The sequence below is a fragment of the Eleginops maclovinus genome, chromosome 3, assembly GCF_036324505.1.
Source record: "Eleginops maclovinus isolate JMC-PN-2008 ecotype Puerto Natales chromosome 3, JC_Emac_rtc_rv5, whole genome shotgun sequence".
Classification (NCBI taxonomy): domain Eukaryota; kingdom Metazoa; phylum Chordata; class Actinopteri; order Perciformes; family Eleginopidae; genus Eleginops; species Eleginops maclovinus.
Window position 1 is genome coordinate 23587338 of NC_086351.1, and position 21007 is coordinate 23608344.

Genomic DNA, 21007 nt, shown 5'->3' on the forward strand with positions numbered 1-21007 from the left:
CTGTATTTCCACCCTACACTTTAAAGAAGGGGCTTCATTCAGTTGACAGTGAGACTACAGCAGTGCCTACCTCACCGAGTAAGACGGATGTAGGGCTTGGTGTTGAGTTGGGCCTCAATTTGCATGTACACAGACAGCAGTGTGTGTGTGTGTTATACTTGACTTCAGTCCAATCTCATATGAGCGCTTGATGTTGCGTGAGCTGTCTTAAGAGAAAAACATCTTCCACTGCTGGAGCAGCAATCGCTGCTTTACGGTTAGTTAGGTAACATCGATAATAGCAGCCCGACACATCTGACTGCTGCACTTGCTCATCATAAACACATGTCAGAGCTATCTGCCTTTCCCTCTCACTCCGAAGACTTCCATTCTGCATGGCTGAATCTTCCTTCATACCTTTCCAAGATCTACAGGCGCGGCGATGAGAAATCTAGAGGAGGAAAATACTGGAGTGGGTGAAAAGGGGTGTCAGCGCTGATCAGTATTGACGGTGTTTAATGCGCAGCGACCGCTCTAGGATCCATATTTAACTCCACATGAATATTTCATCCCCTCTAAGCGTTTATTAGGAGGCCGTCTGGAAGCCTCCTGAGCGTAAAACAGATTGGCCTGCCTGTGATAAATATCCTTGTAAGGAAACGGCTCCTCAAGCGTTCCCTCGCCAACTCCCCTCCGAGTGCATGGCGACAAGCAAGAAGAGTTCCTCTTACTGGGCTGCTCAATCATGATCGGTCGCATTGTCGCTAGAGTGATTCCCTGAGACGGCCTCTACAAAGCGCTGCAAGAATAGCTGATTAGTCGCTGAGCGGCAGACTCCCAGGGTCAAGGTTAATATGACCCCTTCCTCATCGGCTGGCTGATTTATGTTCAATTAAATGCATGTAACATGTTGGTGAAAAATTAAAGCAGGCCTGCAATCGAAAGGTACAGGAACGTGTGCCGCTGCTCCCTCGCTAAAAATAAAGGCGTAAATGTGGGCCAGTCACAACAGTAGAAATTGTCTTTGTTATTAGCTACCCATAGTCCTCCTGGCTCTAAATCATCTGTGCTGAAAAGAGTCCACCGCCGAAGCCACCACTCTATTTTCCTGCAATTAGCTCTACACTACACTTATCTCCCTCGCCACATGCTACAGTGTGTTTGAAAAAGTTTTCTTTCACAAAATGAGTTGAAAGTAATTTAATTGGGAATGTGAGCAAATACTTTGGACCCTATTTTAATTCATCAATTGCACATGGTGTGAAGTGCATGGCGCAAGTGAGTTGGTCGTGTCCTACTGCACTTTATCTAGGGAAACAGTGGATAAATATTCCGTTTTCTAACTGATCACAGGTTTGTTTTAGGCTTAACATGAATCAAACCAATTAGAGGGTTATCTCCCATTCCCTTTAATAGCCACATATGCCTTCACCTGATGGATTGTTATTATTTAAATGGCTCATGAAACGGACCTGCTTATGCGTAGAGTAAAAGTATGCCAGCAGATGTTTGTGGTCCAAGGCTGATGGACTTTCTTTCTCAATCACCTGCATTTTATTTTAGAAATTGCCCTGTAAACTTAGGATGCAAAGCCAGGCAAAATGAGCTTTTGTGCACTCTTGAATTATTTTAAATATGATAAACATGTCTTTTTTCATTAATACGATTATTTGCAAGACAGGCTCGCAGGCAGTCATTGCTGAAGAGGCATTGAGCGGGTACAGAAAGAGGTGTTTAAGTACTTTTCACAGGAAGTTTACAGTAAAAAAGGACTCAATGTGACATGTGTGGGGGAATCCTCTGAGTGACAGAGGAAATGTGCTGCTGGTAAGGATGATTCCTGAAATGAGTGCGGTCAGTGAATAGCTAAGCGCGTGCTGCAGGTAGAGCAATACACAAAGAGGATCTTACTTAATTATATTCCATTATATTTTAAATTGTCTCCTTCCACCTGTGTTTTCTTCTATCTCGCTTTTAATGATGGCAGTAGAATACTGCGACATCCACTTTAGATATAGGTTAATGACTCAATCACTTCTGCTGCCTCAAGACAGGAATGCTCCTCACCACACCTCACTGTGGGACCGACAGGCCCAGAGGCTCATACACACACACCGTGCTGTTGGTTGTCAGATGTACACAGGGTTCTATTCATACTACAATATATGGTCTGCATCAGCCTGGTGTACAGCGCATGCATTTACAGATCCACACACTAAAATCTGGAGCTACACATCATTTGGCTGTGTTTGTATTCTTTAAAGAATTACGTTTTGTTTTAATGCCACATTATCTGAAGTTATTGGTGACAGTCAATATCATAATTTCTTCAAATGTGTAAAAGTGAGAAAACCCACATCCTCATTAATAGACCTCGCTGTGGCATCTGCTAAGGTGTGTGTGTTTTCACACCCTGTCAGCACTCCATGCAGATGCTATTTTCATTGGTGTCACCCTCATCACCAAACCGCAGCTGAAGGAAAGCTAAAGACAGATAAGGACGATATTCTACATCGAACATTCATGCAGTGTCCTGCATTTAAATTACCAGGGGACAGAAAAGGTTCTTTCTGATGCTGTAGCAGGATCACAAAACCAACAGTGGCCATAACAGACGTGTGTTTATCAACTAAATATAGCAGTACAAACTTTCACACAAGCAAACAAATGCCATTATTAAGGGCATCTTTATTATGGTCTTGTTCAATAATAAAAAAGCAATGATGTGAGACTACTTTGAATTGCTTCTGGTGTTACTGCTGACTTTAAACACTAAGGTCAAATTGGACAAAACAATTAAATCTGATGGAGTTCATATAGAACAGGCATTTGTAGAAGACATTAAATATAATGCGGGGCTGAAAGCATTCTTTTCTCAATAAGAGTTATTGAAATACAATGTCAATGTTCACATTTAGGCCCCAGGTGCTAATATCACCATTTGTTGACCCCTTATCTGATTAGCTAGCTCTTTGTGTCTTAATGAGTCCTGTTTGTGTCAGACGCTCTTCAAGATAGTTTTGAGGTTTTGGTTGCATAATGCCCTTTTGTTTTTATCTTATTTGTCACAGAATTTGTGAGCAAATACATTTCTGATTAGAAAATCAGCAAAAACAACGGTTCATTGGACAACAGCATCCTACAACAACCTATCATCTCTAAGACCGACACATAACAATATATAATATCGTATGAGAGCAGAGAAAACAGCAGCTGCCATTATTATTCCAGCACAGCAACAGTGGGATTAGCATGGTGAATTGTGAAGAGTCAGTGAGCCCTTCTCTAAACAGGCGGCTGAGTGCTAGTGGAGCGTGTGATGGGACTGGGACTGCTGGTGTGGAGACACACACACACATTAAATTGAAAGAGATTACTGGAGGGGTCCTGGGACTCACTGTGAAGTACTCTGAGAGGACTCTCAGTAGTACTACATATATATAAATATACTCTCTTTAAATACACGTATGGCAAGTTCTCTAACAGTGATCCTATATTTTATCATGCATTTCCTTTTAAATTTGCTGTTGATGCCTTTTTTTTAACAATGCATTACCCCGAATAAAAGGCCTTGCTAAATGCATGATAATGTAAAATTACATTCGCAGTTGCAAATTTGCTCCACTTCATTTTACTACGCAATTGTAGTGGTTCGTGAAAAGAAAGTGTTAAGGAAAATCTTCCATTTTTTTAAATTTGTCTTAATAAATTCAGAAAATGTTACAAATCCACGGATCGTTTTTCTTTGGAAACAAACATTGGCACATACCTACAACTCTGATGCTAAGGCTTTCTCATTTTAACATTAATGCCGTTTCAACTTTTTTTATTCACTTGAGCTGTGATCTATTAACTAGATGTAGACCTTGTGAATTCAAACAGAGCCTTGTCCCCTTGTAACCTTGTACCACTGAAACTGTCACTGCTGTTCTAATTACTTTCCCTGTTACTGCCTTTAGTTTCCATTAACACCCCACCAGGATTTACAAAGATCATACATGCCACCCTTTAAATACCATCTCCTCCTGTCAGATATGGCTCTAAATCATTTACCTGCCTCTCTTATACGACGACTGGAATTACATACTGCAGTCATCCTTATTACAACCAGCCAGAAAGAGATATGGAATTCTGAAGTTTGGTAAGTATATATTTCAGGAACATTTTTATTTTGTGATGAAAAGGGGTAAATCTTTCAGAAATGCAACATAAAACCCCCAAAATGTTTCAAATATTTAGAAAATATGTCTGAAATATTTTACTCATAAAATCCTATGACATATAAAAGTCCCAAGAGATTGAAGTGAAGGAAAGTATTTGGTGAAGGTATTTTTTTTTAACAAAAAACAAGTTCCATTGTTTTGTTTTCTAATGGAATTGAATATTCTTCATTTTCAGTAGTTTATGATAACCTTATTATCAGAATTCTTGATGGCCAGTTTAAAATAAGCCCTTCATATGCATAGGGAGCTGGTAACAGAGTCTGTCATGTTGCACCACCATGTTCTACGGTAGCTCAGAATGGACTAGAGTTGCCCTTTCTCATATTTGCAGAACCTGGAAGCCACCATAGCTCACCGTTATGCTTGTAGTACTCAAGTAGAGTAAAGGAAGCACTTTTAGAAAGTTAAAATACTGCAAAATGTTGCTTGTACTTGAGTAAATGTATGCTACTTACATTCCACCAGTCCTTTAGTAGTAAATTATAAAAGGCCATAAATGACCTTCAGTATTTTCAAATGTTTTAACTCTTCGATTCCATCATTTCCCAATTAATTCTGGTAAATTCATTTTGCAGATCACTCAATTAAAGGTTGTTTTACTTCCTGTCTTTGGGATATCCCGTCTTTTTGTGATTGTCTGCCCCGCCCTGATTCTATCAACTTGTTTGTAACACACTGCTGCCCCTGTGTTTTTCCCGCCCTCTCCAGCTGTGTGTGTGATTTAAATAGTCTTGTCTGTGTGTATGCTTGTCTTTTACTGTGTTGTCTTGTCAGTTTGTTGGCAATGTTTACTGAACCAGGTCCCTGTTGTGGTACTGCCGTCAATATTTCCTTCACTGTCTCTGCTTATTTGCTGCCCAATGTGATCCTTGTTTAGTTTTTGCTGCTGTTCCTTTGTTTTGTTTTACCTTGCCTGCTCCCCGAGTTTGGTGTTTACCTGTTTTGTCCAGCTAATGATTAAAGCTTGCCTTGTTTTTTTATTTATACTTTTTTTATACTGCGTTTCGGGCCAACTGCCTTCCATCCATTCTTGGGGGGTGACAAGCATAAGTCTCACTTTCCTTTTTTATTTCAATTCCAACCTTTGTAATGAAGAATATATGTATCACTGTTGTCCACATTCGTAAAGCATAAAACAACACCATCAGAGCACGGTGCAGAGTCTCTAGGTGCGCTTTATAGAAGCTGTAGTTCCCCACAGCAGACGCACATTAATAACGTCCGCTGGTGCATCATAAATACATGGGATAGTGTAAGTGCAGTCGGATTCTCAAAGCACCGCAGTCTCTTTTCCTAAGTCCTTTTGAAATCTCCTATCCACTACCTTAACCCTGTGACGTTTCACGCAAAGGTCAATGAATCGCAGATAGGAATAGACGACAGGAGATGATTTTTTGACAATTCGACCGTAACCTTAGTGTGACACTGCTGGTATTAGATGTGTGTTCCACAGTTAAAGATGACCTGGCAGTTACAGACATGAAAAGTCAAAGGTTCCTAATGCTGTAAACACAGGTTTCACCCATTAATAGAAGTTTTACTAGTCACATAACACATAGACTAGAATTTCTTAAGAAGTAAAAAACGTTATATGAACATTGACAGAATATTCCGGGGATATGCAATGACAAAAACATTTCTTTATAAAGATTACAAAATCTAACTTAAGGCTAGGGATTTTCTTTCTATACATGCACTGTACTGCATCCAACACAATGTGTCTTGTAAAAAAATATATTCACACGGACGACAATAGAGAATTGTATCATCCCTTACTTTATTATTTGTGAACACTTTCTACAACTTGGATTTATTAAAATTGTTGATATGTTATAAAAGACACATGTATAATACAAGAAAAGTTGAAAGCGGTTCAGATTCAATTTGAATCATCTACTGGCACAACCATGGGGTCAGCAAACTAAGGCAAAGGCTTTAGGAATAGCACTATTTTACCACATTCCTTTTCTGTCTTTCAGTGAACTTAAGATATTAAGACTGCAGTGTCGTATATTTGAAGAAAAACAAGAAGAAGAAGGAACCAAAGGAGTCCTAACAGAAACTATTAAGTCAAACTATTATGCTCATGGTAATCTTTACCAGACCTTTTAAAGAGAACCCTTAATGAGGGGAAATATTGTTCTGTATGTGTTGTTTTTCTTGGTTTTGTCCAATACCCTCAGCACCAGTGAAGGGAAATGGTAAATGGACTGTATTTATATAGAGCTTCATCCAGTTTTCAAAACCCCTCAAAGTGCTTTACATTCACAAGTCATCGCTCACCCATCAGACCTCATTCATACAGAGCAGTGCCACTCGCTCAAGCTAACATTCACACACTGTTAGCCACGCCATCGGGAGCAACTCAGGGTTAAGTATCTTGAGCAAAAATGTGTAACATGTTGACTACAGAGACTGGGATCGAACTCACAACCTTCTGATTGAAAATCAAAGAAAATACTTCAATGCCACGGTTGAAAACACAGCATACTATGTGTTTAGCTGTTTGTGTTAGACCATTTTCTGTAACAATTCCCTGCATCACAGCACCCAACATTTTGGATATAAACTGGAATGTCTTTCTTCTTTTCTCAGGTTAAATATTTTACATTTCTTTATCAGTTTTATTCAAATTGGGCAGAAATGTGTCTGTAATGTAACAAAGAAAAGCAGCACGTTCTCTCATTTGAGAAGCTGAGTTCCTCGACTGTATTGTTTGGTCAATAGCAGATGGAGGTATATATGGACGCAATACTGTGAGCATCAGAAAAAAGCAGTTGTTTCCCAGCCAGTGTTTTATTGTATAGAAGCCTGCTCTCCCTGATGGTCTAATCAAACTGAGCAGCAGCAGCGCCAGTAGTGTTGCAGGTAGTTGTATGGATGTTATGGCTGGCTGGCAGAGCTATAACACATGCTGCTGCCATCTCAGTTTTGCCATTATAAAGTTGAGCCGTTAGAGGAGTCCCATTATGGTTATTGATTTGCTTGTTTGCTTCCCGCTTGGTGGAGAAACAGCACAAAGAGAGAGGTTGTTTCCTACCTCCTTTATATCCCATTCCCCGAAAAGCAGACACGATTTAAAACAGCGGGTGGGGGGTCAGGGGAGAACACATGAGAGTGGTGTGATAATACAAATGTTCTGCAGCAATGACTTTGCTCAGTACATCAGGTAATGTGCCTCTTGTGATGAAACAAGAGAAGAAAGGATTCAAATGAAATAGAATCTTGGCTGAACCTCTTCAAGAACTCCATTCAGATCAGACGCTGCACCATCAATGCTATCTGTCCTCGCTATCAGGTCATCTGTGTAAATGGCGACAATGAGAAGGTAAAGCTGTTTGCAGCTCGAGCAAGGATCTCATTTCCTATCACCAAGACAGAAAATCAAGCCACTATTAACCCCATAGTGAACCAGCTATGTCCACTTTACAACTTAATTAACAGAGGTGGAGGGGTCAGCAACAATCAATTCCTCCCTAAAGCTCGTACAAGACCTGCAGGGCAGAGAAAGACACACACACTCGCCACACACACACACACACACACACACACATACGCACACACGCAGATATATATTCTGTTCTGGCACAGTTTGACCTGCTGGCAATGGGGTAAAGTTAAAGGTGATAACTCCAACAACATTTGCCATTGAGAAACCAGTGTAATGTTCACTGACACATCCCAGCTGTTGCTTTCCCAGGCAAAGTCAATATGTTCTTCTGTTTGTGGAGTTGGGAATACATAAGTATTGTAGGCGGTGGAGGGATAGGTATTCAGTATCCTAAACGCACAAACTAATACAACATATTAAATACCTGCCTGTTCTTTTTACAGGACGACAACATCACATAAGTAAGTCGCATAAATAAATGTACATGTATGTGTAGAAATATTATTGGTAGTGCTGGGCAACGATACATTTTTTATTACCATAAATCACATTGTAATGCGTGAAAGTCAACAATGAATTCAAAAGTGTACAGCACACTTTAATTTTACTGTTACATGAACAAAAGTGTAATAACATTTGGTTAGCAAACACTTAAAACAAATAAGTTGTTTTTTAACAGCAGTATTCCCTTTACACAGCAGCAGTTAAAATAATTATTATAAATCTCAATCTAAATATTGTTTAAAATAATCAAATCAAATATAAACCAAAGCTATTTGCCACTGCGGGGCATTAACGTTGTATCTACTTTGTTATAGAAAACAAGTTTCCCTCACAGTGATAAGAAACTTCTACTCTGCAGTGATTACATATGACTCTGGTTCTATCAGCTCCGCCGTCTGGAAGAGATTTAAAATGTCCATGTCAGAGTTCAGTTCCTTTCTCCATGTTTCTGTCCCCTCCAGTTCATTCTGAATCTGTTCATGTGAGCGCTCCGGCCCCAAATGCTCTCATTGGTAGAGACCCGAGATGACACCCATCCTAAGCCAATACCGATCAACAGCCCGCCGCTCCTGTGACCCATGGTTTGTCTCTGTGTGTATTCAGAGCCAGTGAGCAACAGACTTTCAAATAAATATTAATAATTTGTAAAAACTGTTAATGCGCCATAAAATAACTGTCGGCGTTGATTAATTAATGCGCTAACCTGCCCAGCACTAATTATTGGCAATATACAGTAGTTTTACATGAAAGGCAAAAGGAAATATTGCACATATTCCAAAATGTTAAGCTAACTCTAAAACTGTGCTGTAGTTATTTCTGTAATAATGGGCCTACATTTAACTTACACGTATTTGCGCAGAATAGTAGGAGAGGTCAACTCAAATCAAAATCTGCTGGTATGTTATAAGCATAGGAAACGCCCCATAAACACTAAATGAGTGCAGGTGTTTGCAATACTGTAGCACAGTCTGTAAGATGGAAAACTTCAGCAGTAGTGAAATGAAGGAACTGATAAATGAATTTAAACAAGTAACCTTGAAATTTCCCCGAACATCAGTTCTGGTGTATCAGGGAAATAAAACCAGCATCTAAGAGCAAGATGTAAGCCACGTACTCATGCAATATCCTCCATAGCTGGAATGGTCTTAGCAGATCTGTGTTTATCATATCATCTGTATGGACTTTTATACATTTGTTTCCCTTCTGTTCACACCAACACAGTTGATATGCTTATGTGTGTTATACCAGTAAGCCATTTCTTCTCTTTGAAGTCACGACGTTCATACTGAGGTAGCCTTGTGGGTTTGCCTGTCTGTTTTTTTGCGTCATATGACAGCTGCATGCTTCAGAGATGAGCTGCCATAAGTGCTGAACACAGTGTACACACAATGCAGTCCTGTGATCCAGGCCAAACTGGTCCCTGTTGGAGGCAGCAGTGGGAGGCCTGGCAGGCTGGCACACACCCTGACCCGGGCATATGGTGCATGTACCCAGCCTGCTGGCTCATGTGTTGCTTGGTGACCTGGACTGCAATAACAGCAAGGTTTAAACAAGGTCTGCGTCAACAAGGAACAAGTAAAGCATGTCTCCTGAACCCTCACAAGCTCTATGAACTCCATGACTTATGGAATGCTACAATGGTAACAATACTCGGCTATGTCTGGGCAATAACCTTAGTCTGGATTCCTCAGAATTTCAAACGCAGTTTTACTTAACCTATTTAAATATTAGAAAAACTATCAAATGTAGGAAAATGAAATCACATGGAAAGACACATTTAACAATAATTTATTTGAATGTCAATGTAGGAGAAACAGAAGGCAACAGTGGTGCAGTGAATCATTCGTTTTGTATGACATGTTATTTAAAAAGCAAAAAAAAGATAAATACTTTCAGTCATTGTCATACCTAAGGCTGGCTTTATCATATGGAAATGTCAGTTTGTCAGTCCACCATATTGGTCAAGACTGAATACCCTACAGCATTTTGTTTGGACATCCATTGTTCCCAGAGGCAGAGTCTGACTTTGGGAATCCCGACTTTCCTCAAGCTGATGTTCACATGTAAGATTTTAAATCAAATGTCTTGACAACCGATGAGAGGATTCCCTTCAAATTTGGAAAATGGGATAATGCATATATTTCACCTTAAAAATTCGATATATGGACCAATGTCATTCACATGACCTTCATCAAGGTCACAATGTCTGGGTTTCTTCAATTCCTTTAACAAGTTGCATTATTGGTTGTGGACACACACCTTACACTTTCAAATCTGGGATAAAAATCAAGATTAACTTTTTGCTAAGCATGATGACATGGGTTTATTATATCTTCAATAATGGATTTAATTTGTGTCTTTTGTGTAAAACGTTTTTTTATCCAGAAACTTACATTGAAGGAAATATGTATTTAATTCCCTGCCGAACAGTCTATACTTTTAATGGTAGGTTTATTTTAACAGTGAGAGACAGAATATCAAAAAGAAAATCCAGAAATATACATTAGTTGCGTTTAATGGTGGGAAATAAGTATTTGATCCCCTTGCAGAACATGCCTTAGTACTTGGTGGAGAAAGCCTTGTTGGACAGCACAGAGGGCAGATGCTTCTTGTAGTTGGTCACCAGGTTTGCTCACACCTCAGGAGGGATTTAGGTCCACTCCTCTCTGCAGATTCTCTCCAAATATTAAAGTTTGGCAACTCAAAGCATCAGCTCCCTCCACAGATTTTCTATGGGATGGAGGTCCGGAGACTGGCTAGGCCCCTCCATCACCTTAATGGGCTTCTTCTGTAGCCACTTCTTAGTTGCTTTGGCCGTATGTTTTGGGTCATTGTCGTGCTGGAAGACCTATCCATGTCCCATTTTCATTTTGTTTTTATATTCTGTCTCTAAATGTTAAAATAAACCTACCATAAAAATTACAGACTGTTCATTTCTTTGTAAGTGAGCAAACTTACTAAATCGGCAGGGGATCAAATACTTATTTCCTTCACTGTACATCTACATTATCTAGTCCAGTTTCTGATTGCTGCTGCTTGGGAAATTAGTTTTATTATCCAAAGTACAGGCAAGAGGTTTTGTTTTTAATGTGAAATTGCATAGCTTTTGTTTCTTATTTCAAAAAATAAGTTTATTGCTATATTCCTTTATTTACAGTTACATGCAATGCATGTTTCATGAGTCAGTTTGATGAAATAGTTTTGACTCAGGTTGTCAAAAGAACAAATAGAAATTGATTTAAGCCATTATATCAACGGTTAAAAATTATAAAAATAGGATACAGCTTAATGTGTTCACATTGAAGTCCTCAGAACACTATAGGTAAAAGAAATTGGGAAAAATATCCACATTTTGAAATGTAAAATAGTGACATAACATCCTGGTCACTGCTGGACCAGTTAGAAGTGAACAGGTAAAATGGTGTAGGAAGTGTTTGTGTTCTTACCAGTGCTGTCATCATACACCACAGTGACCGTCTTCCACTTGAAGAAGTGGACCAGGTCCAGGATGGCCCGGCTGAGGGAGGAGAAGTCTGGATAGAGGCTGACGTAGAACACGTCTCTGTTGTCCGATACTTGGTGCTTCCACTTGGTCTGGATGTGTGGCACCCCCAGGGCGTTGCAAATGGACTGGACCGCGTTGGCCGAGGAACTGTGAGCGGGCCCGAAGATGGCCGCCACCCCCAGAGAGAGCTGGTCACAGGCTAGAGAGTGTGGGGGGGGGGACATTTGACCTGTTAGCTGTGTCCTGCTGTGATGCAGCATGTTCATGATGACCTGTGCCAAGATCACCAGCACACTACAGAGACACTGTGATGTAAACAAGGCTGCAGGAAGTATCTCCATATAAATCAATTCAGCATTAAGGTTGTACTCTATGTTCAAAGCTTTTTGTATGTAGGTGTTTTATGTTGTTCTTATTGTCAACAAATCTCATGTCCGGATTCTTATAAACAATTAAAGTAATGCATGTATATCCTAGTACTGTTTACAGTATATCTCCTTCTCCTGGGCCATAGAAACTCATCGATTAGCCTCACTGTTGCACTGGGGTCATGTTCCTTCTTTACCATGGAACAAACACACTGTAGTATTCTTTACTCAATCTTAAATATATCGTCTTGCAAAAATACTCACTAGCACACTGTCAGTCACAGATTGTCATCTTTCTGTTGATTGGCAACCTTTGTGTTGACTTTCCGTCAGCTGTGCATCTTTTTTGATCCTGTATTGATATTGAACTGAATTTTATAGAGCATTTACTATAAATCATTACGCAATCATTATTCCAACTCATTTCAACATTTTTTACTTTACTTTCTGGAATATATGGTCAATAGACATAATTTACAGATATAAAATTTTTAAAAATCTGGTAAATAAATTAAGATTAAGAGGGGAACATAATTTGATGGATTAGTACACACTGGTATATGTCTAAATTCAGTCAGTATTCTGTCGTAAATCTTTTCAAATCTTTTTAATGGCTGCACAAAAGGAAAAAAAAACACATTTAATTCAATGACAGTAGTGATCATCAATTTGTCTTTCTAGTATGTAAGCATCTATCTTGGTTTTTGTGACAATTATATGACATAACACCTTATTTATACTTCAAAACATCTAGAAATGTGACCAGAGGAAAACAAAAAGGTTAAGAAGATGGGTGTTACATATATGACTACAGGAGATACAGAGTTTAGGGAGTACAGCAGAGAGACATGCTGCTACCTTTGGACAATGACTGATGTCCCTCATCGCTGTAGTACTTTAGTTCATAATATAATGGAGCCAGCCCAGCTCAGTGCATAGGCGACACAAAAAGAGCCCTGACCTGCTCACTCGTCAAAAAAGTCAAAGCAGCAGGGAACAAGAGAGCTGTCAGCAGAAAGCAGCTCAGCAGGGTTCAGGTGATGTCTGCTCCCTTACTATTTTTGGCAGTAAATGCATTGAGTATGTGTGTCGGGTCGGTAATTGAATTACTGAAACCTAAAAACAACATGTTACCTGTGTTGTAACTACACTAAATATGGATTATTCCCTCACAAGGGCATTATTTCATCTTTTTTGATAAAGGTTTTTGAAAGACTACAGTGTCAAGCCAAGAATTGGAACAGTGCATTTGTGAACCAAGTGAAAGATGTACATCCAAAGTGGAAACCGGTGGCATTGGGACTGAGATCCACAGAAGTCACAAAGTATACATGGATTTGGTTTTGTTATGAGATTTGTTGAATATAAAAATCTATAAAACAACACCAGTTTTATCCGTAAAAACAGGCAGGCCACTTTGAAACAATATATTTATATTCTAAGAGTGCACTTGCCTCAAAAAAGAGCCTTTTAAAAAAAGAATAAACATAAATAAACATTGCACAAAAACGTTGTAACATATAATCACCAGTCAACCCAAGTATCCTACCTCACTGATGGTATTTGGCTATGCTATATTTCATTTTTTAGAGATGATATGTTTTGTTAATAAATCCACAACACTCCATATCGGAAATACAAAGCTGAAGCTGAAGCTGAGGGTGTGACCAATTTGAATCAGCTTTCTTTAAATTGTATTTGGAGGAAATACAAAACAACTGCTTATCTTTGTTTTAGCTCCACTGTGCTCTTTAATCACCTTGTTTGATACGAGGCAGACGGATAAATCACTGAGACAGGATATAATGGCCCGTAATTGATAAGAGACTTGAAATGTCAGACTGATGCACACACAAAACTGATAGATTATAGCACTTTATTGGCTGTCTCTGAGGACCAAACTGGTCTTTGAATTACTGCCGCCGAGTCATTACCTGGAACCAATCAATTCTCTCTGTTTACATTTGAAGTGCTCAGCCATTTCTCCCTCGCCTGATTATAATTGTCACAATCTAAGCCACTGCAGCTCACAGGCCTCCGACGGGGAATACATTTACAATGCAAAGCAGCTAGCATAGCATGTACGTGCACATACACACACACACACACACACACACACACACACACACACACACACACACACACACACACACACACACACACACACACACACACACACACACACACACACACACACACACACACACACACACACACACACAAACATCTTCCAATCACAAACACATAAATACCTTTCCTGGAGGCTTCGAAGCTGTCATAGATGTTTATCCTTTGGATGTCGTAGGTGAGCGTGGTGTTTGGCAGTAGGGTTCTGTTCCTGTTGATTGTGTTTAAAGCAAATTTAAAGGCTAGTTCCTCAGCACCTGATGGGCCGCTTTCAATGGACTCGAATATCCCCCCTGTCAAAGAAAGATACACAACTGGTTAGCGATTTAGCAACAGTAGTATTGAGTGATAAAAATGGGGTTTGTCGAAGGAAACAAAACAGAGTTAAAACTAATCAATGAACACTAAATCGACAAGAATGATGCTAATAACTATTAATTAGAGCACCAAAAGTGAACATTTCCTACACCCACTTTCCTTCTCAAAGATGTTCCTGTGGGAAGATGTACCACTCTCTTATTGATCCATTGATGAGCATTTATGACCACTTTTCTAAATGGTGTATCTTTCAAGGGATAACCGTGTTGGAATAAATTATGTTTACAGGTTATGTGGTGATACACAGACTTCCTCCTATGGTCAATATTTCTATCATTATACATTATAGTAAGATGTAACAGTTGAGTTAATAGCCAAGCACTCAACGTACAGTGTAGTGTTTCACACCCTGGATCGGTTGAAAGACAGAAATGATAACAGGACACCTAAGGACAACTTTTTTTCTCTGTTTGATAATACAAGAAAAACCCTGAAAACACGCTCTATGACCAATTTTATTAACGTCCAATGCCATCATATTATTAAATAATATCCTTGGAGCTGGTAACTGTGGTATAATGAAGGTTAAGTTGTGGTCTGAATCAGAATCAGAATCAGATGAACTTTGTTATTATGTGACAGGTACATCACTATAGATCTATACGGCTGTCCATTCTGGGCAGTGTTCCCTCCCTCCCCTTCAGCTTTCCCCTGTCACTCCCTGAAGGCCATAATCAGGTGTGGGGAAGGGGCCCAAAGGGAACAAAGGGAGAGGGAAATGTTTGTTGAAAATAAAAGGTTTTGGTCAGTGAGGAAGGACGAAAAAGGGAGCCTAACCTTTAGCTGGAGGGGCATTTATTTAATTTTGGGGAGAGTTAACTTGTAAAGGAGGGTGTGCTGAGATATAGGGCTAGCTGGAGGAGCGTTGAGAGCCCCGGAACCTGAGGAATGAGCAACGACTCAACCCCAGCGAGAATGCCCCTGATTTTCCTTTGGACAGCGGCAGGTGAGCGTTTCTTTTGAGGATATTTTTCTTCTTTTTGCCGTGTTTTAGCCTTTCTGGAATATATGTTTGTGGAGTGACTTCGGTGTTGTTTTTTTTTACTTCTGTTGGAAATATTCGGCCTATCATAGAGACTGCTTTTTAAGTTGGATATTTAATTGAGAATTACTCCGGAATTATTCTATGTTTGCACTTTGGTTGGCGGTGTGTGTATGTTTTGGGCAATTAAAGCATTTATTGGAAGCCAGACCCACGTTGTCTTGGGTTTAGTTTGGGGGGGAACATTATTAGTTAGTGGACACTTAACACATCAGCCCCACTCCTTGCCAGGTTGTATAACCACAGTAGCTCCAGAACCTTTTTCTTGGGTAAAGGGCTTAAAATACAAGCTGATTCTTACAATTATTACGGAATTAAACAAAGAAGTCCAATCCAGGTGTTTCAGACAGGCGGGAGAGAAACTACCTCTGGAGGGAACACATGGATTTTTCTTTTTTTTCAGTCACCAATTAACTGAAATATGTTTGATGCACAAATATAAATTGTGAATAAGCCTCACAGCAACTATGCAAACTTTCAATATCCTGACCCTGTATGTGAACGAGCTTGATAGGATCAGCAGTTGGACCCAGAGAGGATTCGATACCAGTAAAGGGTTTTTTACTGAGAGACGCAGATGTTTGTTTTAAAGCGCGGGTCTCCACAGCTACAACGCCCCAGTGAATACTTCTGACAGCCAACAGATGAATGGACGGAGCGAAGGCCTGGGGAGTTGAGTGTGTGTGTGGGGGGGTCGGGATCTGAGATCAATGTACTCTGATTGGAAGGAGAATCAATCAATCAGACCCTTGGGGAGCAGCAGTAAGAGATTGAAGTGTTTTGTTTTGGTGAGCCCATTGGCCCGGCCGTGCTGGCTCAGTGTCAGTCAGACGGAGCTTTATTTACTCCAACTACAAGCACTGTAGGACCTTCTTGAAGTCTAGACTTGATCCATACACACCATGGCACAAGTACTGCAGGTCCTTCCTGTCACTAGCGATTACCACAGGACAGGCTGATTCTGATCAATGCTCCCTTACTGTGGTTTCACCACCAGACCCTTAAGAAATGCTCTTTTTTCCACTGCCATTTATTTTGTCTGTCTGCTGGAGCTTAAAGCAGACATCTAAACAAAAAGATAGCTGCGGCACCGACGACAACTTTTCTCTTTCATTAGTATTCATCTCATGGGTGAGCCCTATTTTGCTTGCCGTAATGAGTTCGAAGGAATTAATAAGCATCAGTTAAGCGGGATGTACTATAATTGGAAAGCTGAGCGAGAGGAATGGCTCCGTTCACACACCAGAAACGTTGATTTCCTGCTGAGAATCTCTGCCTGTTCCACTGAAGAGGGTGAGGCCTGTAACTGTGGAGCTGAACCACTGCAGAGAGGTTAGTTAGGTGACTGTCTAAGTAGCAAAGTTTGGATATGAAAACACACTGAGTTTAACGAGAAAGTTGCTCACTTGTCTGCATAGACACGGGGATATGGAAATTAGGCAGGGTAAGTAAGAGGAGGTAAAAAGAGAAGGAGGGAAAATCCTCCAATACTCGTCCTAATTAGTCAAGGGTAAGAATTTGGAGTAGTTTCAGAATCCAAAATTATTCTATTCCAAAACCTCTCTCTGGGTTTATATAATTCAGTCAGTGGGCCTCATTTACAAATGTTTCCTTATTCAATCCCTCAAAGAAGATAACAGAAAAGGATCTACACAACAACAAAAATGTGATCATAATCATTATAAAAATGTGAAAAAGTAAATTCACTGTATTTTTTGAAAAAGGGGGTTGATTGCATCGTCCCAATATGTATCTAAGCAGTGGTATGACAGTGTGTGTGTATTGGCAACTCCAGCTTAAATCACAGTTTGCATCAATAATAATAATGAAAATATTCGCAGTGACTAAATCTTTATAACAAATGTGCAGGTAGTGTACTATAAAACTAGTTTTTCTTTAACTGCTCAAAGCAACTTAAATCCATAATAAATTAAACATTCAAGTAAATAAAATGTTGTCAGAAATTGAAATAAATATCAAAAAGTCAATATAAATAGAAATGACTTCCTCATGATATTATATTGCTTGATAACATTTAACTGTAATCCCTAACCCAACTTTAAACAAGGAGCATTTGTATGCTAGCCCAGTCATGGGAATCAAAGCCCTGCACTCTGAATGCCTACCATCCATCACAACCCCAACGCACTCCTTAAATCAGTGGATTTAACTTCTGCTTGAACGTCACTCAGTAATAATGACCTCAATCAAACTCTTCCAGGAGCTCTGGATCAGACTACAGAGTTCTCGTCTCTTCACTAAACTGTTGTTTTGATATCAGCTGTGAATGGGAATCTTGAAGTCTGTCTAAAGCCTTTTTATCTAGTTCAGGTCTGGCTTTTATTTGGCTAAAGTGATCAATGGTTGTTGTCCATTAAAAAGTTGTCCAGGCCAAAAGGTAGCAAAGCAGTCCAATCAGTGTTCAAGAGTATAAAATATTCAGCTTTTCCCTCCACATGTCGTTTAATGGACACTAGGGTTAGGTATTACTTTAAAAAGTATGATACAAGTTCTGACAACAGTAGCTTTAAATTAATACTGATACCAAAAGACTCCTTTCCTTTAATTCATTTGACACCTATCTTGTGAATGGAGGCTATCTTTGTGTCCAATGGCTAGCTGCTATGCTCCGTATTGTGCTTGTTAGCACTGTTCAAGCTGTTAACACCATTAGCTGCTAACGGCAGGCTCAGCCGTATCCATGTTGAGAGCCATGTGCAGGCAATCCCGTCTGACTGGGTGGCATTAAATTAAATTACGCTTTTGGTATTTGGCTGCAAGCTAATAAATCTTGATCTTGGTGCAAATAGGAGGGAATGCAAGTATCATTTCACTGGAGAAATGTCCATTCTATTTGTTACTTGTTTTTTTTGGCTCTTTGGACCATTGCTCCAGGATTCTTTTTTACCTCACATGGCATTCTTCTTTGTGCCCTTGCAGTCCAATTCTAAAGAGAATTGCAAATTGTGAGTTGCCCACATCTGTTGAAGATCTTTGGGATTAGGCTGCAAACCTTCCAACTTTTATATAAAACAGTTATTATTAATGTAAGTTCTACTGCGGGGGTCTCAAGGTTCAAGGGTTTTTATAATCATCATGTGCACAGTCGCTACAGTGTAGTTATGGCATTGAAAGTCTTTGGACCTGAGCTCCTCCAACAGTGCCACTTATTATAAAAGGACATGAGACAAAATAATAAAAAATGGAAATAATAAAATAAAACTAAAAAATAGTGCAAAACAAATAGTGAATAGAATATAAACAATACGCTACATTATGCTTGGCATGATGAAAGCGATCAAGTATATGCAGGATTCTATGTACATGTAGTATAATTAAATATACAATAACGGAATGTAAGAGTTAAGATTAAATATTGTACAGTGGTGTACAATCAAATACTGTTTGTAATTAAAAGTGCAATGCATCCAGATACATTTTTTGGGTTGTGGGGGCACTTAACAGAGCTCAGGTCTTTAATAGTCTTGTGGCCTGTGGAAAGACACTGTCTGAGTCTGGTGGTCTTGGTCCTGATGCTGCGGTACCGCCTGCCAAATGGAAGTAGACAGAACAGTTTTTTTGTTGGGATGATGGGGGTGTTTACTTCAAGGCAGGTTCAAATCAGATGAGGTGTCTTGTGAATAGCAAACTTAAAAAGAGTGTTTCTTATAAATAAAAAAGCTCTAATGAACATCCAGACTCGTTACACTGATTGGACACCAAGTTTTCAAATTACTGAGTTAATTTAGCCTCTGTGATTAGCATTAATTTGACTTAGCTTCTCCAGGCTACGCTTGATGTAATGAAGTATTCAACACAGTAATTGTGTGGTATTAGTTAAAAATGATTATGTTTGTTCTTTGTGTTAACTCAGTAAAAGATTAGGCCATATTTTAAAAACTAATGTTTAAAACATTTCCAGTAATTAAACAGTTCACTCTCTTTTTCTTGGCACTGTAAATAAGCACTTTAGCAGCTGATCAGTCACTTACTCTTAAATCTATGTGTGTGTTTGTGTGTGAAAAAGCCACTACAGTAACAATCCTTCAGAGGCACACTGCAGTATCCAGAGCCAGAGAGCCGTGATCAGTCAAGAGAGAAATCCATCAGCACTTCATCAATCTGATCAAATGACAGTGGACACACAGTGAGCACAGCACTCACAGCTATCGCCACCCACTTTACTTATCCTGGGGATTTGTTGAAGCATCACCATCCCAACCTAGAGGGAACTCAATGAAAGTTAAACCTATACGACCAAAACACTGGATTCATGATCGATCAGGACAGTACTTAAGCGATGAGCCACTCAGGGCCGAGCGTCTATGTGGAAATTGTAAGGCAGGAGTCCAAGTGGAGGAAACGGCTGCTGAAATATCCTTATGAATAATATCTCCAAGAAATAATATAATCATTACTTTCACATACTCTATACAATGTAAAAAATGACAACGATTTCAATAACTCTTATTGTCACAAAACATGTGCTTTGTAATTGACAGCAGTGTTAAGTACCAACTTGAATTTTCCCATTCATACTATTTATACTACGGCAGGTCTCACCTTTAGTTCATAATATCTCAGAGTCATAACAAGCTTTTACACGCATAATTAAATTATTTATGCTTCACTAATGTGTGCAAACACCTTGCATATTTGACAATCTTTCGAAAGCAGTGCCTTAGCATGAAAGTAATAGTTTTTGAATTGTGCTTCAGCTACGTTTAATTAAATAAATACAGTATGTAGGTATATTCTGATTATACTTAAGATCTGAAACCCTGAGAATAAAATATTAAAATTTTTTAAAATACATTAAATTCCAACTTTTGAAAATGAATTACCTGCAGCATAAGAACACAACTATTTCAATATTGGGAACAATGGAGTACGCAGCTTGAATATAAGGACAATTTCAGTTTGTTAAATGCACCTGGGGTGGCACATTTAAGTCTATTCTTCACCTTAAGATCGAACACATTTTTTCTTGCTATTTAATAATATAAATTACACTTTTTGTTTTATTTATTTTTACAACAAAATCTTTTTAAAATCTCTTTTCTAATGATACAGCATTTTGTATTATTGTATTTTGAAACGAAACGTAAGAATACAAACGTTAATCAGTGTAAATAAAATGTAACTTCTGCTCTAAATTCAAACTAAAAACTAAAAATGTGTATGTGCATCTGTGTAGGGAATCAAACACATATTCATCTGACTGACTTTGGAGAAAATAATAATAATTTAGATTGATTTCCCTTCTCAACACCTAAAGAAGAGGTTGGAGGATATTTTTCTCTGATGTTAGAGTGCTGACTTGGAAAGCTGCTATTGATGTTTTTTCAGACCATCTGTTTAATGTTTTATTTTATCCTGAAACTGGGTAAATTGAGACATATGGATTCCTGCTTTCACCTACTCCTGTAAACATTAAGGATTTTACACAATAATAAAGGTTTATAGAGCTCTGACACAAAGTCTATGTGT

General features: G+C 39.0%; 1 protein-coding gene across 1 annotated transcript in view; it reads right to left on the minus strand.

Moving 5' to 3' along the window:
* grik2 (glutamate receptor, ionotropic, kainate 2) overlaps positions 1 to 21007 on the minus strand; it is a 249394-nt gene that overhangs the window by 150092 nt on the left and 78295 nt on the right. The window contains exons 4-5 of the mRNA XM_063879961.1: positions 14223 to 14390; positions 11544 to 11801 (exon numbers count right to left, since the gene is read on the minus strand). Coding sequence (XP_063736031.1) covers positions 11544 to 11801; positions 14223 to 14390 — 426 coding nt within the window. The remainder of the gene's footprint in view (positions 1 to 11543; positions 11802 to 14222; positions 14391 to 21007) is intronic.